At 41.2% G+C, this 26078-nt stretch overlaps 1 protein-coding gene across 1 annotated transcript in view; it reads left to right on the forward strand.

Moving 5' to 3' along the window:
• The window catches only part of ERBB4 (erb-b2 receptor tyrosine kinase 4), a 465169-nt gene that overhangs the window by 363426 nt on the left and 75665 nt on the right, over positions 1-26078 (forward strand). Inside the window, exon 20 of the mRNA XM_054278524.1 lies at positions 11212-11397. Within this exon, the coding sequence (XP_054134499.1) occupies positions 11212-11397 (186 nt within the window). The remainder of the gene's footprint in view (positions 1-11211; positions 11398-26078) is intronic.

Genomic DNA, 26078 nt, shown 5'->3' on the forward strand with positions numbered 1-26078 from the left:
TAGGCCATCTCTGAGGACCTGAATGCTGTGTCCTGCCTGGGTTTCAGCAGGGGTGGGAGATGTGTCTGGTTGCTCTGTGATAAATCTCTTCATCAGCTGAGGGGCGCAGATGGGACTGAAACTCCAAACCAAAAGAAAATTTATTGATGCCAGTGTTAATGGCAAACTCCCAAAGTGTTCTGGAGCTCCAGAAAACACCTTAAGCCACACTGTGTCACCTTCTAAATGTTTGTAGCTCCACTCACACTTGCAAATTAGACCTCTGCAAAAACGTCGGTGGTATTTCTCTCAATGATGTGCTGCAGCTTTCTGGAGCTTTGGCGTTTCACTGGCTCAGAATTCCACTAGAAGTGACCAAGGAACTGACAAGTGATGGTGTTTTGAACATTATCTTTGATCCCAGTAAGGTGATCACACCATGGTGGTGTTGGGTCTTTCCAAGAAACAAAAATGTGAAGGCATGCAACAGGGAATAGCTGGATTAATTATATGAAACCATACTTCCGCTTTATAAAAGCCATGTCAAATAGTAATGGTGATGGTTAGGAAGGCTGATGGTGAAACAGCTATGGATACTTTTTCCTGCTTTTTATTAAATGTCAGCCTCTTGACTGCTGGTCTTGGCAGTAAGATGTAAAATAGGTGCTGGCAGACAAAATCTCCACAGTGTGGATGGGATTAGTGCTTTGTAATCAGGCTGCAGGTGCACCCTCCCTCAGAGCTGAAAGTCAGCTTGGCATGGCACATGCACACAGCTGCTCTGGGTTTGTCTCTAGCACTGACTTTGACACAGTGGTAGTGCCTTGAGCTTCCAGGTTTCCTTATAGTTCACAGAATCACAGCCTGAGCTAGGCTGGAAAAGACCTTTGAGATCATCAAGTCCAATCTGTGACCTAACACCACCTTATCAACTAAACCATGGTACTGGGAGCCACATCCAGTCTTTTTTAAACACCTCCAGGGAAAGTGACTCCACCTCCTCCCTGGGCAGCCCATTCCAATGCTCAATTGCTTTTTCAGTGAATTTTTTCCTGATGCCCAGCCTGAACTTCCCTGGCACAGCTTAAAGCTGTGTCCTCTCATTCTGTTGGTCGTTTCCTGGTGAAAGAGCCCAATCCCACCTGAGCACAGGCACCTTTCAGGAGCTATAGAGAGTGATAAGGTCACTCCTGAGTCTCCTTTTCTCCAGGCTGAACACCCCGGTCAGAAAGGAGAGATTGGATACCCTGGGCCATCTGTAGGTATTCATTGCATTGCTGAGTGTCTTCATGTAATGGTTACAGTGGGTGCCAATGGTTGAAAAATAAGTCCATCACTGTCTCCTGGTGATTTCAAGTTGGGGAAATCCCTCTTTATTTCTTGGAGGGGAATCCCTCCACAGCTCCCTCAGTGGTTCCTCACAGGTTTGTGTTCCCAGCCCCTCTCCAGCCTCGTTGCCCCCTCTGGATGTGCTCCAGCCCCTCAATGTCCTTCCCAAACTGAGGGGCCAGAGCTGGACACAGCACTCAAGGTGTGCCCTCACCAGTGCCCCGTGCAGGGCAGAATGACCTCCCTGCTCCTGCTGGCCTCACCATTCCTGATCCAGGCCAGGAGCCCTTGGCCTTCTTGGCCAGCAGGGCACTCTGCTGGCTCATGGTCAGTCAGTACCCTCAGGTCCCTTTGTGCCTGGGCACTGTCCGGCCACACTGTCCCCTGCCTGTCGTGCTGCAGGGGTTGTTGTGGCCAAAATGCAGGACTTGGCACTTGGATTGTTAAAACTCATCTTTCTGGACTCTGCCCATCCATCCAACTGTTTCAGGTCCTTCTGCAGAGCCCTCCAACAGATCAACATAACCCTCCAGCTTGGTGTCATCTGCAAATTTACTGATGGAGGACTCAATCCCCTCATCCAGATGATCAGTGAAGATATTAAACAGAATCCCTGGGGGACACCACTGGTTCTTCCTGTTCCTGGAGTTTCCCTGGCAGTATCACTTAAAAAGAGCCTTTTTCACTTTTTTTTTTCCCAGACAGCTGCAAGGCTGTTGAAAAGCACATTCACCCCAGTTGGCCTTGTCAAAGTTTGCTGTAGGAAATGCTAGGAAAAAAATGTTTGGGTTTTGATTTGTAGAGTCCTATTATCTGGATAGTTCCTTTGGAAATGCAGGATCTGTGATACCAGGCTGTCTTATGAGCATAATTAATGATCTTGAGATGGTGGTAATTCACAAAAGAGGATAAAAGCATGACATAAATAATTATTTCACCCTCTTTGGAGCATTTCAAATTAGATCACTTATAAAATAGGCACTCCCTCCTGCAGTACTACAAGTTTGAATGGTGTTTGTCTACGATGTTTTGCTTGAATTCTGTAAATTCAGGGAGATTTTTCTTGCATCTACACAGGCAGAAATGAAAACTATTAATTACAGTTTTATGTATGGATTTGACTGAGGTGTTTGTATTGGTGGCAGGCAGCCACTCATTGAAACATGTTTGGTTTGGGAGTTCTTTGGCTTGCCCTGACAGATGCCAGGACCTGAGCACGGCCATACATAAAAGATCTGACGTTGTATTTGCTCTGGGGGTTATCGCAGATGCCAACATTTTATCAACATGAAAAAAAGAGTCATTATGATTATAATGTTACATATGTATTACCCTGACAGCAGGGTGCCCAAATCTTGTGGAAATCCAGGGGGGAATTTAGCTGAATTTATTGCCAAGGAACATAAATGCTTTAGATTTGACCAGTTGTCAGCAATCCCACCTACACCTGCATGAGGTGTGGGCAGCCCCTCCCCTGCCATCCCCATCCTGCCCTTTGAGGGCCATGGGTTCTTTAAAGGCTTTTTAAGGAGGTTCTAATCTTCAGGAGCAGGAGGTAAAAGAAGGTAGGGAAGAAAAGGCGGGAGGCAGAGCTGTAGAAACTTAGGAGGAAATCACCGGCAGAGCAATGAGGATGTGACACAGGGAGCAGGAGGCAGCTTTTGAGGACTTCTGTGGAGTCAGGGGAAGAAAAATCTCCCAGTGAACCAAACAGTCCAATGAAACTCCCCATGTTCAAATACCATCTCTGTGCAGTACCCAGGTCCTGAGTGTGAGGTTCTTGTGCAGCTGAATACAGATGAGGGAAAGATGGAGATGAGTCTGATTTGAATTCTCTGTTGTGAGAAATTAAATACCAGGCAAAAAGTAGCTTTGATTAAAACAATTCTTAGTGTTGATTATACACTTGATGAAATTAGGCTTTAATCTGATGCTTTATCCCTTTAAATTGATCCTGAAGAAGGAATGTGTGATTATAAAGTCAAGCTTTTCAGTGATACCAGAAAATATCAAAGCAATGCCTGAAGACTGTTCAGAAAGGAGTGAGAACTTGATAGTTTGGGTTTGTTTTCATTCTAGAGACCTTGCCATCACTCATCCTAAATCAAAAATCAAAGCAATAACTCCCTCCTTTGGAAAGGCATGTGCAGCCAAGGCTGACAATACCTTTAAGCTCAGTGGTGATGTCTGTTTACCCTCCTCTTTGAGCACCACTGAAATGATGGCTTTGTTAGACTGCATGGTTACAACTTCAAATATTTTTGCTAGTTGCATCAAAATAGTAAGAAACAAATCGCTTTGGACAGACTGCTCTGAAATAATGATGTGTGTCACGGGCTTTAAGTAAAACATTTGTCACAATGACATGATATTTTTGCTGTTAAACCACCTACTTCTGATCTCCAAGGTGGGAATCCCCAGAATGAAACCCACTGTAACTTGTCCTGACAACTTTCAATGCGAACAATTCGGGTTGCTGAGGTCTTTGGCTATTATGCATAAAAGTGAATTGAAAATGGGCTAGGTTTTGCTTTTCTCATCACCATGATCATATTTTCAGGGCAAGACTGACAGAAATGCTGGTGGGAGCTGTTCCTGGTCAAATGTTTGATGGAAAATCTACACTTGGTTTGTTGTGCACTAGAGGCCTGTTGTTTTAGAACTGAAGCTCCTCCTCTGCTAACTCAGGCTGTGATTAATTAGGAGACTTAACTGGCACAAAGCAGGGAGAAGGAACAAGCATGTGCTGTGGGAGTCCTACAAAACTTATCCCCTACACTTGCAAGCATTTGAGCAATAATTCTCATCACCTGAGCCCTGTTGGAGTCAGCATAGTGATCATGCTCTCAGTGTTTGCAGGACAGGGATCACAGTGCTGCTGTCTTTTCCTAATTTATTTTATATTGCACCAAAATACAAAGTGAGGTAGCATTGCTTCTGTAAGTGCATGAATGTGTTTATTCCTGCATGAATAGACCTAGTGCTTCTCTGATGTGAGCAGGAGGGTTTCACTCAGCAGTCTGCGAGTATGACCTTCAAGAGAGAGAGCTTTCACATCCCTGATTTGTGCTAGTTTTGGGTGTTTGGAGGAAAGTGGGTCATCTCTCTAATGCATTTGAGTCACATGGGGCAATGGCTGGCTTTTGAATTCAGTGTCAACAAGGCAGGCAGTGCCTGTGAGTAGTCATTCAGCCTGGTGCCCTGTGTGCTGTGCAAGTGCTGTGACAGGCAGGCCAGTCTCAGAGGGGTTGCCTGCTCTGAGAGATGCAGCCCGTTTAAAGACACATCACAGCTGCAGGAAAGGCTCTCAGCAGTGAGAGAGCAGCCAGAGACAGACCAGAGACTCTGATGGTGGGCAAGGGAGAGCACAGTGCTCCAGTGCTGTGCCATGCCTGGCTCCTCACCCAGCTGCAGGACACTGGCCTGGGGTCATCTTCTGCTGATGGCGCTGGCTGGACAGGAGTCGAGTGAGTGGCACTTGTCTGCGGGTTGTTTCCATAACATTTGTGCATGAACAGGCTGCAGGGTGTGGTCCCTGAAGTGGAATTTTCATTTTTTATTCTTAGTTTTAATCCTGGAGTAGTGGCTCACCTGACAGATGGGTTTCCAGAACGTTCTGAACTAAGTTAGTCTCACCATTTTATGGTACAGCACAGCTGTACTGCAGTGTAAGTGTGCAGTGAGTCCACTGACTACCCTGTGAAGCTCTGCATAAGATCATTATTGAAAACTGAAGTCAAAAAAGCTCAAATCTCTCACATCCAAAAAATATGAAGTCAAAAACCACCCTTTTGAAACCTGTAGTGTCCTAAATCCTGAGAGTTTGTCCTCCCTCTGAGGAAATACATGCAAGCAAGGCTCATTGTGTGACCTTCTCTGTTTGGTTACACAGAGAGGTTCCTAAATGTGAAAAATGAGGCTTCCTAAATGGGAAAAACACCAATCACTTGTTTTTAAAATTTTAAAAGTTTAATAGTAATAAAATGGTTATAAAAATAGTAATATAATTAGAGTAATAAAAATTTGAACAATTGAGATTAGGACAATAAAAGACAATATGAACAAAGAGTTAGAGACAGTCTGGGTACCTTTTTCTGGGCAGCACAAGCCTGAGAAAGGACCCACGTTAACAGAGGATTAACCCTTAAAAACAATAACCTGTTGCATATTCATACACCTCATACATGGTGCATAAATTCCATTTAAACATAGGATTCTGTCTGGTCAGTGTCAACTTCTTCCTCTGAATCCTAACGACATCTTCAGGGCTGAGCAAAGTGGGAAGAAGTTCATTTCTCCTGATAAGAGGGCAATAAATTCTCTTTCAGAGATTCAGGTGTCCTGTGGCTGCTATCTCAGTGCAAGTCCTTTCTTTAAAGAAAAGTACCCTACATAGCACAGTTTCTATTTTAACATTTTGTTATAACCTAAAACTATATTTAACACACTACTTAAGAGAATTAATACAGTATTACTTTCTAATGTAACACATATAATATTCATTTTAATATTTGTGAAAAGCCAATCATAAAATAATTTTTCACACTGATGCAAAACAGGCATGAAGTGAGTTTCAAGGAGATGGTGTTAATGCAAAACTCTGGCTAACAGCTCATTAAACCCCCTCAATGACAGGGTTTTTGAACCTCTAGTTATTTCCTGCTGTGCCAAATTCAGCATTTCCCTGTAGGAAAAACAGTTGCCCAGGTGAGTGTGAATTCAGGATCTGGATGTGAAATGTGAACTCCTGCACGTTGTGCAACACCCTCTGATGAACCTGTGCTACTGTAAGCATTCACCTTACTCTATGCTTGGAGCATGTACTGAAAGATTATTAATTTATTTTAATACCTCTGTTTGTTTGCTCCCAAATCCTGCTTTCCAGAGAGAAGTTGAGAGAATGTTGTGCACAACCTGGGGTCACAGAAACCAGTTTCCTCAGGAATACTGGCCCAAGCTGGACTTGGGTGTATAAATCACAAGAATTGAGCTTAAAGGAGCAGTAACACACCCAGTTGAGAAAGGAAAGAAGAGAGGAATGATCCGTGTGACATGATTTCTTTATGTAGAAAAGCATGTCTGAGAAGGGTAGGACTGAGCTGAACATGGAAGGCTCAACTGAAGTCACCTGTGATGAGGCTGGGGGGACACAACCATGGCCCTGCCAAGCTGCCTGCAGGTTTTGCTGCCTTCTGAAAAATTGTTAGAAGCACAGCAGTGCTGGAAAGCCATGAAAGCAGCATCCTGCATAGGCACTAAGGGGAAATACAGCAATATTGTCACTGTCATAGCACCAGCGTGGGCTTGTGTGTTGTTAAATGTATTTTTGTGCTGTCTCCTAGCCATAGACTACACAGGCTGAGTCAGCTGCCACCTAAACAATTGGTAAGACCTAACAGACAAACAAAAGACTTTGAAATATATTAAATGCTGGGCTGTGATTTGATCTGCCCTGCAGCAGGTCAAAGGTGCATTCCAGAGAGATGTTTGCCCCAGCCACTGGAAGAATTGTAAAATTAATGTAAAAAGTAATGTATTCAGTGTAGTATCTCTCATGTTAGCTCAAGTCTGCTTTCAGAAAAATGCACAGTGTACTGTGAAGTCAGCTTTAAGTACATTTACTTACTCAACAATTATTAGCAAAAACAGGCATGGAGTTGTTCTTTCATCTTTTGTTTTGCTTTGTTTGGGGGCATTTTATGTTTGAGGAACATTTAGAAGCAGAAGGTCAGGAAAAGAGATTTCTCAGACTTTGTGCTTACTTGACTCTTTATCAGGTGAATATCTTCATCCGCTTAAAGAAGAGCAGTAACATTTACTCTGAGCTTGCCTAAGTGGGGAAGCAAATCTCTGATGCTCCCCTTGAACAGGGGATGTGAGTGTGTACTAATGAATAAGGGCATGAGCTGAAGAGAGTTGTGCCCTGGGCCACTCTGGGTGGAAATAAATATTCAACATTGCATTATCTCACTGCTGCTGGCACGTGCACCTTGCTGACCCCCTGGTTTGCAAACTGCATGGTCAGAGAAGCAAAACCAGTACCAAAGGCTGTTCTTCAGCAACTACCATGCTGGCTAATGTTTATGTTCTGTTTCCAGCTGTAATTGTTGGCAATACCATGTCAAAGTAGGAAAGGGGGAAGTTAAATACCTTGTAAGATGTGCTGTAGGTGTACTCAGAGCATTCTTTGTTCTTACAATCTTAAGAACTGGGATTTTTTTCCCCATCCTGAAAATTGTGCTTTAGCTGGATTTTGAGTTACTTTTCAGTTACAGCAGCCAAATGAAAGATATTTCAAGCATGACTGCAGAGTATGGATAGATCAGGAAACAGTTTTAGGTGAGATTTCCAAATTGCAGTTCACCACCCCAGACCCCTTTTGACATAGTTTTGCTGACAGAAACCAGTAATAGGTCTGGTGATTGCTCACTGGAACCTACAAACTCAACCTTCTTTGGGCTGCTCTCTTGTTTCTTAGTGCACACAGCAGGCAGATAAGTTTGAACCATTAAAATAACATTTATGTGATTGTTTAATGCTACTGTGTAACAGGCTTGTGTGTATAAATCACAGGAGTTGAGCTTAATTGAATAATAATGTAATAATCACATTGAGAATGGATGAAGAGAGGAATTATGGTTGTGAATTTTTTCAGGAGGGAAAAGTAAAGTGATCTGGGGCACTGTTTCCATTTGTTCTCCAGATTTTCCATGTGACTTTGGATAGAAGGGTTTTTGGTACCTTTTGGTACCTCAGTTTCTTCTCCATTAAATTAGAATTCCAAACTCATTCCTTTAATTGTGCCAGTTGAGTGTAGAGAGAAGAGCTGCAGACCCACAGCTACCAAAAGGCCAGAAAATTGCAGAGCTGGTTTTGAGAGATGCCACTGCCACCAGCCAAGTTTGTGAATGTAGGTACCTCCCCTGCTTAAAATGTTTTAGACAATTATATTAGGAACCAGGCTGCTGAGTGTCCAAGTGCCACAAAGATTACAGCTCTAGGGTCTTTCATGTCCAAACAGGTTTGAAACTGGAGACTTGTATTCCTCATTTACTGAACAGATTCTTAAAATGCTGCTAAGTCATAATGTTTCTGTTGTTGTTGTTTGTTTTGTCTAATTAGACTCTAGCAGAACAATTGCAATCTCTTTAACTTTGTGTTTTGCTGTGCTAGATACACATAGCCCTGATTTTAGTTATTCTGGAGATGGAAGTTCAATAAAAATAACAATAGTTTTACTAATGAGGATAACTATGTGAAGCCAGGATTCATGCTAAATTAGTATCTATTAGTGGCTTAGATCTATAATGAAGATTTCCTTGCCCTCTGTGTGTGTCTTAATTCATTACAGAGAAGTCCATTATATTTTATAAAAAACATTTCGACTTTTTTTTCCCTGAAGCTCTTGCCCAAAACTATTGGAAAAGCAGGTGCTTTCCTGTAACATCAGAATGAGACAAATGGCACTGCTTGCTTTTATTGTTGTACAGAAGTGGTTTTCCTTTGGACACAGATGGACTTGGCAATGGAAAGTAGCTGGAGACTAATGGACACAAGCTTCAAAGCTTTCTGTGTGGGCCCTTGGAAGACAAAAAAAAAAAAAAAAAAAAAAAAGAAAAATCTCATTTTTGTTCTAATCAGTCTGGGTTAGAAAGAAAAGTACTCCAGCTCCAGGCTCATGGGGAACCTCTTGCCTTTACTCAGAGGCAGAGTGGTGTCCCTGTATGCATCTGCAGGAGAAAAATGAATAAAAAGGTAAAAAGGGAAAAAATGAGGCAGAGGAATTTTGTGCTCTGGAGACTGTGTAATTCACCTGTCTACAGGTATTTATTCTTTAGGAACATTTTCAAGTCAGAGCAGAAGAAATGCGAAAATTGTTTCAAGGAGTCCCCATACTTAAGAGTTAAGTGAGTGGGAACTGTGTTAATTTGAATGTGAGTAAAAGTAGTTAAATTCAGATCCCTTTTCTAATTTGTTGCATCAGAATCTTTCTCAGATCTGCTCCTCCATTATCTCATCAAATAGTCTCTATTTATTCATTTATTTATTTCTTCACATACATTGAGGAAGAAAAGGGAAGGAGTCACTCCCCCCAGTGAGGACCATCTGCTCTTTTCTTATTGGGAGGGAAAAAACCCTACAATTAGTGTCTTGTTCATCTTTTTGTTTTACTAAAAAAAAAAGAGGGGGAAAGAAAGTAAAAGAACTATTATGCAAATATCTGCAATTTGGTTTCAAATATTCTTTGTACTATGATGAGCAATTTCCTTTAATACAAACTCAGCCTACTTGCCAGAACCATTTTTTTTTAATTTTGCATTAATTTAGGGAAGGGAAAAAAAACCCAACTTTTATGTTCTTCTGGTGGCAAATTTGTCTCATCCTTTTTATTTTTCTTTCTTTCTTTCCTTGGCACTATTACAGTTGTTATTCTGTAAGTTGTCAGATGTCATATTGGGGTTTTTTGAGGAAAAAAAAAAAAGAAATCAGCCAAAATAGCCTTACAGAGCCACAATTCCATCTCACTTTTCATTGTTCCATTGCCATGATGAAATGGTCTTGAAATGGCGGACTCAGAGAGAGAAGAGCTTTCTCCTTGCTATATTTGAATGCCAGTTGCTTGTGATGGCAGCATTACCTCTAAGAACAGTTATTTAGGAGTTTTATAAGGAGCACCTGTGCTGCTGGTCAGGAATGTGAACTCTAGGGTCAAATAGCATAGCCAGGATTAAACCTTGTGGTCCTTGGTCCTGGCCCATCTTGGTAGCTGAAACCTAGCATGGTAGCTGGAAGGTTCTCAGTAGTCTGGAAAAGGGAAATAAAGTCTTTTCTGTGTGAAAAGCTAAAGTGTGGAAAAACCAAAATGAACTCATCCAAGACCTGATGGGAGAGGTGATGGAAGAATCAGATGCTGAGCTAAGAGGCTCAGATTTAGAAAGCAAACATGGTGTAAATGACTTCATAACCTGTGGCTGTAACTGGAAGATTAACTCCCAATATGCAAATGGACCACACTTATAAAAGTGTGAAAACCCATGGGCCATCATCCACTTTTTGGGTGTACCCCTGGGTGGGCTTCCTCTGCCTTAAATGTTCCTGAAGGCCTTCAATGAATATAGGTGCTTTTTAGTCCCTTAATTTTGGCTGGCCTCTGTTTGTCGGTAGTGCCAAAAAGGCATTAAAACAAGACCAAGGAGATTTAAGTGAAGTGTAATAAACCTGTATCTTTATTTCTGTGGCTGCAATGGGACAGGGAATGTGGGCAGTGCAGAATTTTAGTTTGTGCAGACTCTTGTTTTTGGAACTCAGAACATCAAGTTGGCATTACATCAGCCTGGAGGTTCCCTAGAAATGCCTAGCACTGGACAGACAGGAATTCATGGTGCTTAGGGGACACTGATCCCCTTTAGTCACTTGAGTATTGGAATAAATCACGCAGACTCCATTTTCTTCATGGTGGAAAAACCCCATTCTTTATTCACATAACTCTTTTTTATACCGTTTTATAGACTTTGTGTGTGACTTTAATTGGTTAGTACTTTTCTTGCTAATTACATAATTGGTTAGTAACAAGTTGTTACTCTTTTTAATTGGTCTCTTAAATTCTTGAAGTCTATGTGCAGGAGAAGTTGTGAGGGATAGAAAAATGAAAATTATCTAATGGTATAAAAACAGTTTATACAGGTGCTGCTTGTTTTTCACCCAGGAATAGATTGTTATGTTAATGAACTGCTCACACCAGGATTGCTTTCACATGGGAACTTGCAAAGGGCTAGCCTGACAAGGAGAGCAGGCTTGATTTTATGAAGCCTTTCTTTATGATTTTCCTACCTTAAAACAACTCTAGTGCATCAAGTCTTTGAGCACACTGGGGTAACCTTTGGGTCACTTTTATTGTTACAGGAAGCTCTCATCATGGCCAGCATGGACCACCCACACCTGGTGAGACTCCTGGGTGTCTGCCTGAGCCCCACCATCCAGCTGGTCACTCAGCTGATGCCTCATGGCTGCCTCCTGGATTACGTCCATGAACATAAGGATAACATTGGCTCCCAGCTCCTGCTGAACTGGTGTGTTCAAATAGCTAAGGTATGTAGTTCATATTGGAGTTTCTGAATAATTTCTTATCATTTTCATAATTAACTTTAAAACATGACTTTGTTTGCATTGGGTTTTTTCAGGCCTGTTTTTGTTTCTGAGAAGGTTGGATAGTTCTTGAAATACACACTATTTTGGCTGCTTTACAGTATTATAGATGACTTGTCAATATGTGAACCAAAGTGTTTTTCTTGACTGTTGTCTTGGTCTGAAAAGACAGGTGTCTGCTGAGGAAGGCAGGAGCCTCCCTTGAAATGGAAAATGTAAACACCTTCCTTCTGAATTATTATAAATTTGAAATTAAGGGGCTCTCAGGCAAAGATATGGGAGTAGGAATAACAGTTCTTTAATAGGGAAATTAAAATAATAATGCAGTAATACAAAAAAAATGGTGACAGAGTCAGAATAGGACCTGACACCATGTGGGTCAGGGTGGTGGCACAGTCCCATCCCATGGTGGCTCAGCCCTCCTGCAGTGCCAGCTGTGGTTCTGCTGGAGCAGGGATCCTGCACAAGGGGGGAGTTTTCCTCTGAAGCTCCAGGGCTGCTGGAGATGGGCCTGGGCTCCCTCTGGGAATGCAGGGGAGGAGAAAGCTGCTCCTCTGGGAATGCAGGGGAGGAGAAATCTGCTCCTCTGGCAATGCAGGGGAGAGGAGAAAGCTGCTCCTCTGGGAATGCAGGGGAGAGAAAGCTGCTCCTCTGGGAATGCAGTGGGCAGAGGCTGCTGTGCTGTTCCAAGTGTCAGATTGTATCCAGGTAGGAATGCTTGGCTCCTCCCCTGGGCAGAGCATCTCCCAATGGGATGATGGAATTTTATCAGCCATGCAGGGACACTCAGTGGCCATGAACAGAAGAGATCTCCTGGAGGGAGGATGGGTTGTGGCAGAGATAAAACTGCCCAATGAACAGAAGAGAACCGCCCCACCTCTAACAGATGGGAAATAGAATACCCCCAAACCACATCTTGCAACCCAGGACTTTCCAACTCAGTGTTACTGAGGGGTTGTTTCTCAAGGCAAGGGTGAGTGAGGGAAGAAGCTCCTGTGTGAAATCTGGGGCTGGACACAGGGTGATGTTTCAGCCTCCTCTGTTGTTCACTGTTAGTACATATACTGGTTTTCAGCCCTTCTGGGTCTGCATTGCCAGATCTGTCATATATTGTCTGCCAGAAAGATAAACACATCCTTCATGTCACTCCTCAGGTGGTGATCCTGCTATGTTGGGGTCACAAACTATCCTTGGCACAATGTTTTACAGCTGGTTTTAGGCATGTTTAGGTATTCAGTGTTGTACTAAGAACAAGTACTCAGCACTAAGAAAATTGTTTGCAAAGAATAACAAGTTCTTTCAGTGTAGAAGGCCATAACTTATCCATTTTAAAGGTGCTTTTGAACAACTAGGGTTGTTTACTACAAGTGGCAATTTGGAGCCTGCCTTTTGCATTGAGTTATTTGGAAGTTGTTTTTTAGATTATTTTGGAGAAAATGCTTGTTATAAACACATGCCCACAGACTGCTATCTTACATTAAATCTGCAGCCTTAAGTGAATTTCCTACAACACCTATTACAAAATCTTAATTCAAGTTGTAATGTTAATCTTTTGTAATCAAGTTCTAATGTTAATCTTTTAGCACTGGAAGAGAAACCTGGAGATTCAGCAATTGTTTTGCTAGACTCAATATTAAGTAAACATTTGCCTCTTTCAACAACTTAAATACAAAAAAATGTTCTTATAAAAGTAAGAAAATGTAGAAATCCAGCTAGCCCTTTGTTGTTCTTCAGGAGGAGCAGAATTTTGAGGAGCATCACGAATAGGGACTGTTTTCTTTCCAGAATCAGATCTGTTGTTAAACCTTCCTGACGAAGAAAGTAGATAAAGTGACTGTAGGGCTCGAGAGAGGTGGGGGGAACCCAAATCTGACATTGCAGCATTTTGTACATGTGTGCATGTCCTGTGTTGTGGTGGTAAAGCAACCAGAGTTGCTGGGGAGTACAGGAACACACCAATGGGAATTGCCTGTATGGAGATGTGCAAAGGTTTATTTAGGGCTGATACCAGACCAGGCAAGGTGGGAGACAAAATCCATATTCCTGTTAGAGCCTTTCTCTCAACACAGCCTCCTCCCCATCTGTTCTCCACTCTTTTGATAGATAGTGGCTGTTATTGTTTAATGCAAAACATTTACACAGTGCCATCCCTGCAGAGGTAATCCTCCATTTTCACTTTGTGTGTGCATGTGGCCCTTGACTCCTTGGTCCAGGGCTGTGCTGGCTTTGCTGTGAGCCCTGTAGTGGAGCAGACAGCCTGATCCACAGCTTACAGAGCTGGCAGATCTCTGGGAGGGCCTGTGGAAGGAAGGTCATGGCTTTCCCAGGGTGGTTCTTACCAAAGTGTGTGTTGGTGGTTTTTCACAAACATGATGGGACTGCTGGTGTTCATTCCTTGAGCTTTATTGCAACATCAGCCTCATTGCATGGCTGAGACAATTGGAAGATGGCAAAGCTCACATACAGCCAGCAGCAGCCAAAGATTTCTTTGTTACAGAGCATTTTAAAAACTTTCTACCCAACAGCACATTGCTAAAGCTCACAGGCAGTTGTTCTAGCCAATCACTAAAAGCACATGTACACCTGCTTCACACAATGCTTGCTTGTATTCTTTTTATTAACAATACACAATACTTCATTATTAAGCTTAAAACCTCCTGCTATCTTGCTAAGCATATTTTCCTGCAGTCCTAAAGTCTATCTTAGCTAAGCCTAAAACTCAAGCTATAGTTTCATACCCTTGCTTTTTATACTATTGTAACTTTTTCTATTTTCAAACTTTACAGCTGCAGCCAGCTCTGAGTTTTCTATTCCTGCTGTTTCTAAAGCCTATTTTTACACCTTTCTAGAAATCTTTTTACCTTTACTATTTCCCACATTGTGAAGCAGCTTCTAAACTGATTGCTACTGTACATGGCTTCAGCTTAATGTGGGGTTTGCATTTAGGGACATTCCTTGGGAAATTGTTGATGCTGCTTTCTTGGTCACCCCTGTGATGTGGGAGGAGAAGATGAGGTGTCACAGACATGTGAGATCTGAGGTGGTAACCAAACAATGCAAAGAAGAGAGATCTGAAATGTAATATCAGCTGGTGCAGTGTCAGGAAGAGAAAGGGAGTTCCTTTATAATAAAAGGTGGCCTGTTATTGAGACAGTTTAGTGAAGTTTATTGAAAATTAATTAAATTTGTGTTCTTACACATCACAGTAATCATGTCAAGTGTGATTAGAGGGTGTGCACAAAAATCACAGTAATCATATCAAGTGGTTAGAGGGTGTGCACAAAAGAGGGGTTAGAGGGTGTGCTCAAAAATTGTTTCAACTATGGTAAGAGGAAAAAATCTTTGAGATCACCAGACAAGGAGTTCCCAAATAGTAGAATGAAAGTAATACCAATTTTCCATTAATCTGTCTCATTTAACAGTGACTAGGAAACAGGAAAGGTACCGTTTGCCTTGAAATAAACTGTTCCCCAGAGGAATGAGTGCAGAAGGCAACAAATTCCCATCACTGCAGGAAGGCGCACATGTGTGTTCCACACTCCTGTACCCACTGTGCCTGTGTTTCAAGTGCTCTCATACAGCTTGGGAGTGTCTCTCCACATGTTGCTTTTCTAGGCTGTGGGGAATGATTGGTTGTGTCTTTCTGCAAGGTACCAAAAGCATGATTAGCCGAGTAGTAAGAGCCAAAAATCATCAGTGACTTCCCAGTCCTGTTCTCTGCTCCCTGAAGCAGCTCCTGGTATCTTTTGCTAGAGAGGATTTTTCCCAGCAAGAAGAGGACTAAAGCCACTGGAAATGCCTCAGATCTGAAGTTCAGGCTGATTTTTAGGAATTGTTTAAAATCAAGTTGCTGTTGTGACACAGTCCCTCCCTAACTGTGCTTTTCTCCATCTGCCAGTGTGCAGGCACTTATTTATGGAAGTCTTTCTTCAGAGCTCACTTGTTCTGCCAGGCTGTTCATTTCCATATGTCTCTACTTCTGTACAACTAGATGCAAAGCTAGTTAGCCACAATGCCTGCTTGCCAACCCACATATGGCTCTGGAGATAGCTTCTGAAGGTTGATGACAGGGCAGTTATAAAGCATTATCTACTGCCAGTTGGAAAAGGCTTAGATGCTTTTTCTCTTTGCTTATACAGATTGTGTTGAATTTATTCTGATGTTACATCATTGTAGGGTAATTGTGTTCTCCTTCCAGAAGCTTTAGCTTCTTATTTTATGGATGAGAGCTATAAAAATAGAGTAGCCCCCAAGCATTCTGCATAAAACATGGTTGTTAGACAGCAGCTGTCTCTGAGGGGGCTCTTCCCTTCTGCTCTGCAGATTCACAAGGCTTCTCCTGGTGTCTCACTTCCATGGGGACTGTCTTGCTTGGAAATGAATGTTTAACCTTTTAGCTCTGAGATCAGCACAGCATTTTTATGTGGAGTTTGCTGTCCAGTAAAGAGTGAACTGTGCTCATGTATCAAGGTATTCTGTAGTGGGAGCAAGAGTGCCCACATAGGTGACCTCAGGAGGGAATAGTACTTCATGACCACCCTTAGTGTTGGCTCCTTGAGAAGTGGGTTGAAACTCCAATTCTGTATGGATGACACAAGCCTGGAAGTGAATTCCCAGCAGGTGAATCCTTCTCAGCCAGGGTGTGACAGGGTGACAGGTATATAAAAGTCAGGAAGATATAGGGGGATACAGTATGGGTAAATGAAGGTGGTATAGAATGTAATCTTATCCCCTGAAGAGTTGCAGCTGAACCAATTACTAAAGATTAGGAGCAGGCCTGATGTTAACAGGCCACAGCTGTGGCCAATAAGAACAGTAGTATAAAAGAGTGGATTGGTGGGATCTGGAGTCAGATGGCTGCTGCAAGGACCAGGAACAGTCAGTGCTTTAGAGGAGTTGCCTATGAGAAACATGGAGAAGGTACGAAACTCTGATTATATGGAATCCTTGCACCATAATGACGTTAGAACTCTTGCTATATAAGACAATAGGAAGATTCCACAAACACACACAAAAAAGTGCTGTGTTCATTGATATTTTAATGAGTTTAATGCAGTTTCTCTCAGCTAGGGCTGCTCAAATACACCCACAACTTGGAGATGTGAGGGTGAGGACATGCTCATGGAAATGCCTTCAAGGAGGGAAAACACATCTGAGGGGTTTTAGCCAGGAAGGGTTGGTTACCCTCTGCCACTGGATGAGGTTATCTAAGGGACCTGTATTTGAGGCTGTATTCTCTCTCTGTTGCTCTAGTGGAAAATAAGCTGGAGTTCTGTTGGAATTATGATCGTGGGCTTTTGTGCTGTGCTAAACTCTCTGTCTCTCTCAGGGGTTTACAGAAATGCAGTTCTACTTCTGTAACATTGCATGCAACGCATAGACCTGGGCAGTCCCATCTCCTCTTTGACTGTTTGGGTTTTTTCCCCTGTAACAATTATGGATTCTTTCTGCTGCTGTTGATTTGCTTTACATCTGCACTCATTTTGCTGAGCACTGTTCAAGGGCAGAGGAACTTTTCCTGCCCCAAAGAAGTGAAGGCAGAGGAAGAGTCAGGAAGCAAACTCCCTAACGTGAGGCAGCTTGCCTGTCATCACCTAGGCTGTGGAGGAGAGCTCAGCTCTCCTGGGTCTCAGCTCCATCCTGTTCTGCCCTGTATCCCCCAGGGGCTTCCAGGCCTGGTTTTTGGTGTTCTGAACTATAATAATTCTTTTATAACCCCTCAGAATACTAATGAGGTAAAGCAGAAGTAGGTGGTTACAATGGAATGTGGTGGAAGGAAAACCAAGTACTTCAGGGGATTACTTTTTATACATTTTCAATATAAAAGAATTCTCAAATTACCTTAACTAAAGCCCTGCAGAGTATCAGTTATCCAGGTATGCAGGAAAACAATGTTTGAAAACATTCTAGGAATGAAGAAAGAGAGAGGAACTTGGGGATCAAATTTTAATGAAGCAAATGCACATCTTCAACTCTGCTGAGTGCTACTGCAGCCACTTGGAGTCATTACTGTGTCTAAGGATTCCCTTCCAGAGGCACAGAGCTGCAGCTGGAAGCATCCAGGGGCAACTGTGAAAAACGCCAATCACTTGTTTCTAAAATTTTAAAAGTTTAATAGTAATAAAATGGTTATAAAAATAGTAATACAATTAGAGTAATAATAATTTGGACAATTTGAATTAGGACAATATGAGACAATAGAGACAAAGAGTTAAGGACATCTGGGTACCTTTTTCTGGGCAGCATAAGCTTGAAAAAGGACCCACGTTAACAGAGGATTAACCCTTAAAAAACAGCCTGTTTCATATTCATACACCTCATTCCATTCAAACACAGGATTCTGTCTGGTCAGTGTCAACTTCTTCCTCTTAATCCTAACAGCGCCTTTGAGGCAGGAAAAAGTTTGTTCCTTCTGATAATGGAGCAATAATTTCTCTTTTTCTGAAAGATTTAGGTGTCATGTGGCTGCTATCTCACTGCAAGTCCTTTCTTTAAAGAAAAGTATCCTACACAGCATAGTTTCTATTTTAACATTTTTTATAACCTAAAACTATGTTTAACACACTACTTAAGAGAATTTATACAGCGTAACTTTCTAACACAACACATATAATATTCATTTTATTATTTGCAAAAAGCCAATCATAAAATACATGCATTTTTCACAGCCACCAAGCCAAAGGCTCTTGCAAAGCCTCCTTGGTGCTTCTTTCTGTCCTGTTTAGCTGCTGTGGGTGCCAGGGCTCTGTGCCATCCTGCAGCTCTCTTAGGCAAGGAGGGCTTGTCCTGAAAGGGCCTCTCTCCATGCCAGACTTTTTGGGAAGGGCTATTTATCACTGCAGTTCTCAACTGAGTGTGAGCACACAGGCTGTGTGAAGTTTAAAGGCTCTGTGTTGATTTTTGAGAAGCTGATTCAGAAGCATCCTAAATCCAGTGGGTTTGGGCCTGTACTCTTCATGTCTGGAGAGAGGGAGGGCCTGTGGTGTTGCACTATGAATTGAGGAATCTTTCTTCTCTAGCAAGACTTGATGGATTAGAAACAATGTCAGAGACAGCTGCTACAGATGGGATGAGAGAAACTCTGAGAAACAAGAGGAGTCAGGGGTAACTGGACAGGTTGGGAGAAGGTGGAAGGCAGTTCAAGGTCTTTCCTTTTCATTAAAGAATGCTACCCCACAGCTCAGTGGCTATTCCATCCTGCAGTGAGCAAAGGAGTTTAATGACAGTCATCTATCAGCTGTCCACAGTTTAAGCTTTAAGATGTGTCTGTTCCCAGAGCTGTTGGCCTGACAAGGCCAATTGTACAGTGACAATGGCCTTCAGCCCCTCCTGACACAGCGCTGCCACTGGCCAGCAGCAGGGCCAAGGCCTGGCATCATTATCGCTGCAAGCAGCCCCATTAGCATAAATGGAGTTTGCTAATGGGCTGCTCCATGAGGAAGTGCAGTGTACAGAAGAGAGGCATCTAAACCAAGGGCTATGAAATTAAAGCATATTGAAAAAAGGCTTTAATTTTGTAGAGGAGAAAAATGGAAATACATGGGGGAAAGTGTCATTCTCCTCTCTTGAATCCCTCTACAATTTCCTTTTTCTCTTCCTATTTGTCATGGCTATTTTTCTCACTCAGCTGGAAAGCTTGGATATTCACAGATGGAAGGGAAGGATCCTTTTCAGGTGTCATTGGATAACTGTCACTCTCAGAAAAAATTTTGCCATTGATTCTCAGAGGAGCATTACCCAACCTTGCCCATACCAAGGGACTTCTTGGTACCCTTCTGGGTGGCTCTCAAAGTTCATACAAATTTGAGAAGCCCTTGCAGCAGACTTCAGGAGGATCTTGCCAAGTTCTTCATCCCAGCTTTTAATTTCCAAGTGGTGGAAGGGTTCAGATTTCTTTCTTGCTGTGGTGACCTAGGCTGTCTTCAGCTTATGTGGGACAATGAGGACGTTTCTCTTGATCCTCTCAATATTTTTTTTTTTCATGCAAGGCATGTTTCTCTGCATAACTATGTGCCTATTTATAGATAATTCTGTGCACTTTTCTTCCCCTTTGTTCACCAGTCATTTCTTCTGGAGTATTGAACTGGTTTAGTAACTTTTCTACCAAACCCAGTAGCCCACAGAGGTTTCCTGTGGAAAGGATTAAAATGAAGGTAAGCTGAGAAAAGTCATCAGCTTAAATGCTGACTAAGTTCTTCTCATTTCCCCTTCTCCTTTCATCCCAGAGGGAGTGTCCACTCACTATATTCCCAGTCTTTCTTTTGCTGTAATTTTCTTTTATTTTCTTTACTTCTATCTTTCCCTTACTTTCACAGTGCTTTGTGTCTGCACCTGTTTTTTGCTTTTTCTCCATTGTCACCATTTCTCCTTCACTCTCATTCCCTGGCTGCTTGGCTCCCTTCAAGAGCATTGTGTCTGCCACCCATCAGAGCTCTTATGCAATCCTGTCTCACTCCAGGGTTGGTAAAGGACTCAGTTCCTTCATTTCTCTCATAATCATAAATAATAAAGGTTTTGAAGGTTTTATAGTGGGGGATGGATTTATAGTAGGTTATAATCCTAATTTCTCCAGTCTTAATCTGACTCATGGATTAGCTAGGTTCCCTCTTCCCTTCTCTTTAAAAACCCAGTGTTCCCAGAAGCGTGGTTCATGATTGTGAGGGGGGAAAAAAAAGCCAAAGCAGAATTTCCAGTCATTTACAAATCACATCAGGCCTTGTGGAGGCACAGCAATGAGCGATTTATTGCACAGAGACAGACAATTTATTGTTTTGTTAAATGAAAGGTGCACTTAGCCCTGACATTTATGGGGTTTCTGATATTAGAGACCTGACAGCCCCAGGCTACAGAAGCTCTGGAGGCTTTCCTTGGTGCCCCAGAGTTCTCATCAAGCACACTGAGCTGCATTTGGGGACATGGGACACTCTCAACATCACCTGGCAGTTTTCCCTGGCAGTCCCCAGCAGACTGGCTTGGGAAAGCATTATTGCAAACCACTCTTAAATCAAATTCAAGATATTACAGGAGCCCCTATGAGAGTCTGTCAGGATTTCCATTATAAGCACATATTTTTCAGGTTTATAACTCAGCCATAAAATTCTGCAGGACTGTGACGTGGCATAAAATGTCTCAGCCCAAAGCTTTTATTATTATTCCAGAAATATATGTATTTGGCTATTTTTTAAGTTGCAGAACTTCAGAAACAAAAGCTGGATTATTCTCTCTATGTAGCCATAAATTAAATGCATTTTTCCCTTGTGAGTACCTTTCTCTCAACATTGTATTTTAGAACAAAACTTATGCTGCTTGACTACAAAAAACTAAGGGCCAAGGAAAACACACACACACAAATTTATATAAAAAATATACATATTGTGTGTATTATTATTATGATATAAAATTATTAAATATCTAGTTATTTTATATTATATATGTTGTAATATACAACGTGTATATATACAATATTTTATATTGTATAATATATATCATTATAATATTAAAATACTGTAACATTTTATATATTTATATATATATATATAGAGAGAGAGAGAGAGTGAGTCCATGAGCCAGAATAAAATCCTTGCTGCTTCTGTTTTTATTCACTGCCTGTGTGAGCAGAGGGGATCATATTCCACACTCCTGCAACACATTAATATCTTCTGATTAGAGGGGAAATAAAACTGGGTTATGTGTCCCATGGAAAATCCAAGCATTAAAAGAATGCATTACCCTGAACTGAAACAGTTCTGAGCAGTTCTGAGTTTTCCAAATGAGGATTTTTTTTTTTTTTGAGACCTTTGAAAAGTCTTTGGATTTGAATGACCGTTTTTTAAAAAATAATGTTTAAGATTCTTCAGAAAGAGAAAAATCCAGCTGTCTTTCAGAAGAATTTTTGAGCTGTTTGTTTTCCAAAATGATATTTTTGTCGGGTTGTTACATATGAATAAACCAGATCAGTTTTAGAAAAATAAGGTTTATTTATTTTGGAAAATGAGGTTGCCTTTGTTTTCTTCAGCTTAGGGTTCATCTCCTAGCCAGGACAACTTTTTCTTTTCACAAGGCATAAATGTTATTTATATACACAAGACAAATAGAGAATTTGGTATTTATGAACTGCAGGGTGACTCCTTCTGCAATGACTTCATTTTGGGTTTTTGGTTGAGTTTTTTTTTTTCACATTTTTGGACTTAAATTCAGACTTTTTGGTCTCACACAGAGGTAACTATAAGTCTAAAATACACCAGACAGGTGTGTTGTCATCACTATATAAAACTCTGACTTTATCTCCTCTAGATAACAGTGAAAAGCATTCACTTACACCAAAAAGAAAAAAAGAGAGATTCAAATTGTTCAAGGTGCAGTGGGTGCAGTGGTTTGGAGTATGTGAGGTCACCACAAGAGAGTTTCAATGTTTGGGTGCATTTAGTTGAGCTAAATGCAGTTTTGCATGCTGAGTGTTAGCCATAAATTTAGCATGGTTAAATACCCAAGAGGAGAACAAGTGTGTGAGGTAAAAAACAGCAGTGGCATGAGAATGAATGAGTCTTGACTGGCTATGAATAAATTTAGGGTGGAGATTAGAAGAAGGTTATTAGCCACTGTAAGTGGTAAGGTGCTCAAACCCAATAAAAATAATGCAATTAATGACTTTTAAAGTGGAGCTTGGTGAGTTTATGAGGCAAGTGTGGGCTGGATGGCACAGTTGCTTTCAAGGGGCACAATTTGATGGCACAGTTGCTTTTATTTCCCTGTTTTAAAGCTGAGTAGTGACAGGACAAGAATAAACAATGAAAGAATGTGTACCAACACTGCTCAGAGACAGCTCAGCTCTGGAATTTGGAGCTTCAGGAGACAGAGATCAAGCTGTGGTTTGCACTTTGGATTGTTTCTTGTTTTTCTGTTTCTTACTTTCTCACCTTACTCCTTCTTAATTCAAATTAAATCAGATTCTCATACTGTTAGCTGAACTGAATAATGCATCACTCAGTTTTTATTGAAATCAACCAGGGTATTCATGCAATGATGATGCTCTTCTTGTGAGTAAACACATCAGAATCAATCTTGTGTGTTCAGCAGGCTTCACCCTAAGAAAGAAAATGAAGCTTTCACTTCTCTCTGTTTTCCCCTTGCCTTTGCCTCGGGCTTGCTATCAGTAATTCATAACTATATATACAGTAGGTGGAAAAAACACATAATGGAATTATTTAATGAAGACTTTATTACATTTAAACATAAGGGCTCTAGTTTGTGTCGGAGACTAATGACTCAAAACACTCTGCAAAACTGGCAGCTCAGAGAAAAGATTAAATAACAGTGTCTCCAATTTTGGCTACATTTGAAACAACTTCATTATAGCTCAGAGCTCACCCACCTGGACAATATTTTAGTGAAGAAGGAATTTATTCTATGTTTTTCCAGTCTTTCCCTATCTATCTTGCCTTCCAGCTCTCATTGTTTCTGGTGAAATATTCAGACCTACACATCTTTTTGGATTACCAGTAGTCACAGGATAATGTCTCATTTTGTCTGTCACCATTGTTGCATCCCTCCCATTAGTTATGAATTCTTTTCTACTCTGCTTTGTACAAGTACAGCTTGTTACCTCCTTCTCTGTAATCTTTCCAATTTTGCTCTTACTTGACTTTCTTTGCCATACAGTGTTCTGTCTTTCTGAGACTAAAATCTTAATAATGGTGTTATGCTCTATACAGTTCTGTGTATCTTGAAATATAAGACTAAGACTAATAATAAACCTTTTTACATCTCATTTTAAAACCATGAATGTCAGAAAGAAAGGAAGTTTAATCATAGAAATGATAGGAAAAGTTTGTTTTGACAGCTCTATATTGGGACTGTGTTGTGGGCTTTTTTTTTTCCTTTGCCTCCCAACTGGGATAAGCATATATTTAATTTGTGGCATTTTATTTTGGACTTAGAAAACTGCAAATTGGTTTAGAACTGTGCTTCCTCAAGGACCATGGCAGAGCTAAGTGGTCAGGCAGGAATTGCATGAAACACATTTATTTTAGGGTTAATTTGCAGAAAATTATAATGAATAAATGATCTGTGAAGTGAGCAGGCTTTTGGCCCTTTCTCTGTGCAATCTAACCTGATGCACATTTTCTATGCTCTCTGTCTCCTCCACACGAGTTAGGAAGGCTTCCTCTACAGGACAGAATCATGTCCAAGATTTGGGATGTTTTTTGAAAATTGTGGTTTAGCCCAGTTTGCCTGGTGATTTGTGCTTTTGTAAAAACCTCAGGGGTTGTTTGCATATTGTTTGGCTTCCTTGGAGCAGGTTTCAGCTTCACTGCCAGCCTTTCCTTTGGCTGTTGCATGAATGGGATTAAAAATAACTGATGTAAAACATATGAGGATGCTCCTTTTGCCTGACAGAGCTGGCCACTGATCAGAACTTTAACATTTGAATAGAGAGCAAGATTGTACTTTCCAAACAAAGCTGCAAAAATGCACTTGGCAGATTTCTTCTAGAAGTAAACTCAAGCAAATTAGTTTTAAATACATCCATAATTTTTACTTTATTTCAAGGAAGGTGTACTATGGAATATCAGGTAGATCATATGATAACATATTTTTTTCTGACAGAATATATAGTAAAATAACATTTAAAATCTTTTGAAGATACTCCTTCTCCAGTGCCTCTTTCATTGCAACACAGACCAGGAGATGATTTCAAACAAAGAAATAAAGATGTGTCAGTTTTCTTTAAGTAATAGATGCTCTTAATGCTTGTTAATATTGTACAATTTTACACAAAAGAATCTCATACCACCACTATGTATTTTGTTATGATATTATGTCCTATTATGATTACAGAATGATTACAGGATGTCATGTGTCATAACAATTTAAAATAATGTACAGTTCCTTGAAGAAAGGGAGAGAAATTTTAAGAGAAGTTAAAAGCCTTTTTTTTAGTGCACACACATGGTTGTTTTTGTATTGGCAGCAAAGTATTAGGGTTCTTGATGTTTTGCTCAGCAAACAAAAAACAGAAATTATACATGGAATTTTGAATTTTTTTCCTTGGTAAAGTCCAGTGTGGTGTAGCTTCCTGTGATGAATGTATCTAAACTCCACAAAATGAGAAGGAGAAAAGCAGAAGCCTTGCAGGGAATATTGCAGCAGTGCCCAGGGTCTGTCTCCTGCCCATGCAGAGCAGGAATTGTTCTGCAGCAGGTACCTGGAGGCTTGTAGCTAAAGAGAGGAGCCTGTGAAGTCACCTGGCACTTGCACTGGAGGTACCTGGGAGGGTTTTTCATTTCACACCCAGTTTGTGTGTGCAAGACCTGTCAGGAGCTGCCCTCTGCTTCCACATGGTGGCCATGAATGGATGGCCTTGCTCTGGGCTGTTTTCCCTGTGTGCATCTGGGCACAGGGAAAACAGGCACAGTTTTTTAATCTTGAGTTTTTACCCCAGAACAAATTAAGGTGAAGAAAAGATCAGTTACATTTTAAAGCAGCAGACAGCAAAATGCCACTGATTCCTGAGCTCAAACCTTCCTCAGCCTAACATGGCTTTTCAGTGGCACCTGCACCCAGTGTCAGCTCAGGAGGCAGTGATTCAAATGGGACTTGTCTTTATGGTAAAAGACAAGATGCAAGGCTAGAAAGGGTTGGATTTGATTCCTGGCTGTTTCATAGTTTTGGGTTTTTTTTTTTAATTTTAATGAGGTTTAGGCATATGAGTTGACCTCTTTTCAGCAAATGGGCTTGCACCCTTAGTGAAATAAAGCATTTGGAGGATCTAGTGCAAGGCACTACACACATACTAAGTGTCAGCTGCTTCTAATTGAATTTCATAAGATCATGTATTCCAGACCTGCCACAGGTTTGTTTATTTACACCAGCCTGAAGTGCAGGAGGCAGATTCCAATTTCCAGACCCAGCATTCACCTTGGTTTCCTGAGAGTGTGCAAATTGATAAATGCAGCTGTATGTTACAGCCTCCTTGGCTTGCACCAACAGGGTTCTTATGTGAGCTCCCTTTTAGGTAAACTTTTTAGGTGGAGGTGGTTTAAAAAAAAAAAACAAACAAACTGGTGGTTTTGACCAGTTCTGCTGGGAACTCACAGGGGTTTTATCAACTCAGAGCTGGCAGGAGGCAGGTCTGAGATGTGGCAATGCCTGTCTGAACATATGTGGAATATGCATAAAAGTCAGGATGAAATCTTTGTGTTGAATATGCCTCACAGCTGGTTTTCTCAAGTTACATGGGCATACTTTTATTTCCACTCAACCATTTAAAAAAAAGTCATTATCTCTCTGTTCATACCATGAGGAACATAACTTGGCTGAGTCAAAAGTGTTTGAGCCAGTTAAAATAGTCACAAATACCATGGGTAAGAATGATTAGGAACACAGATATGTGTCTGTGGACCTGGACTGTGTAATTTAAATCTTTGCTTTTCCAGATGCAGTTGACACAAGACATCACATCATTTATGGCCTGTAGTTCGTTTATGAAGCCAAAACTTACCAGAAATGGATAGCAGAGACTTACAAGTAGTCTTCTTTTTATAATTGATAACATGAGCTTTCACTGCCCTAAAGATAGACAGCTGATGGTATTTTGAGCCCAGCAGCAGTTGGAGGTTGTTAAA

The sequence above is a fragment of the Melozone crissalis genome, unplaced genomic scaffold (assembly GCF_028551555.1).
Source record: "Melozone crissalis strain CALT ecotype California unplaced genomic scaffold, PUWL_Pcris_2 ptg000023l_1, whole genome shotgun sequence".
NCBI classification, from domain to species: Eukaryota; Metazoa; Chordata; class Aves; order Passeriformes; family Passerellidae; genus Melozone; species Melozone crissalis.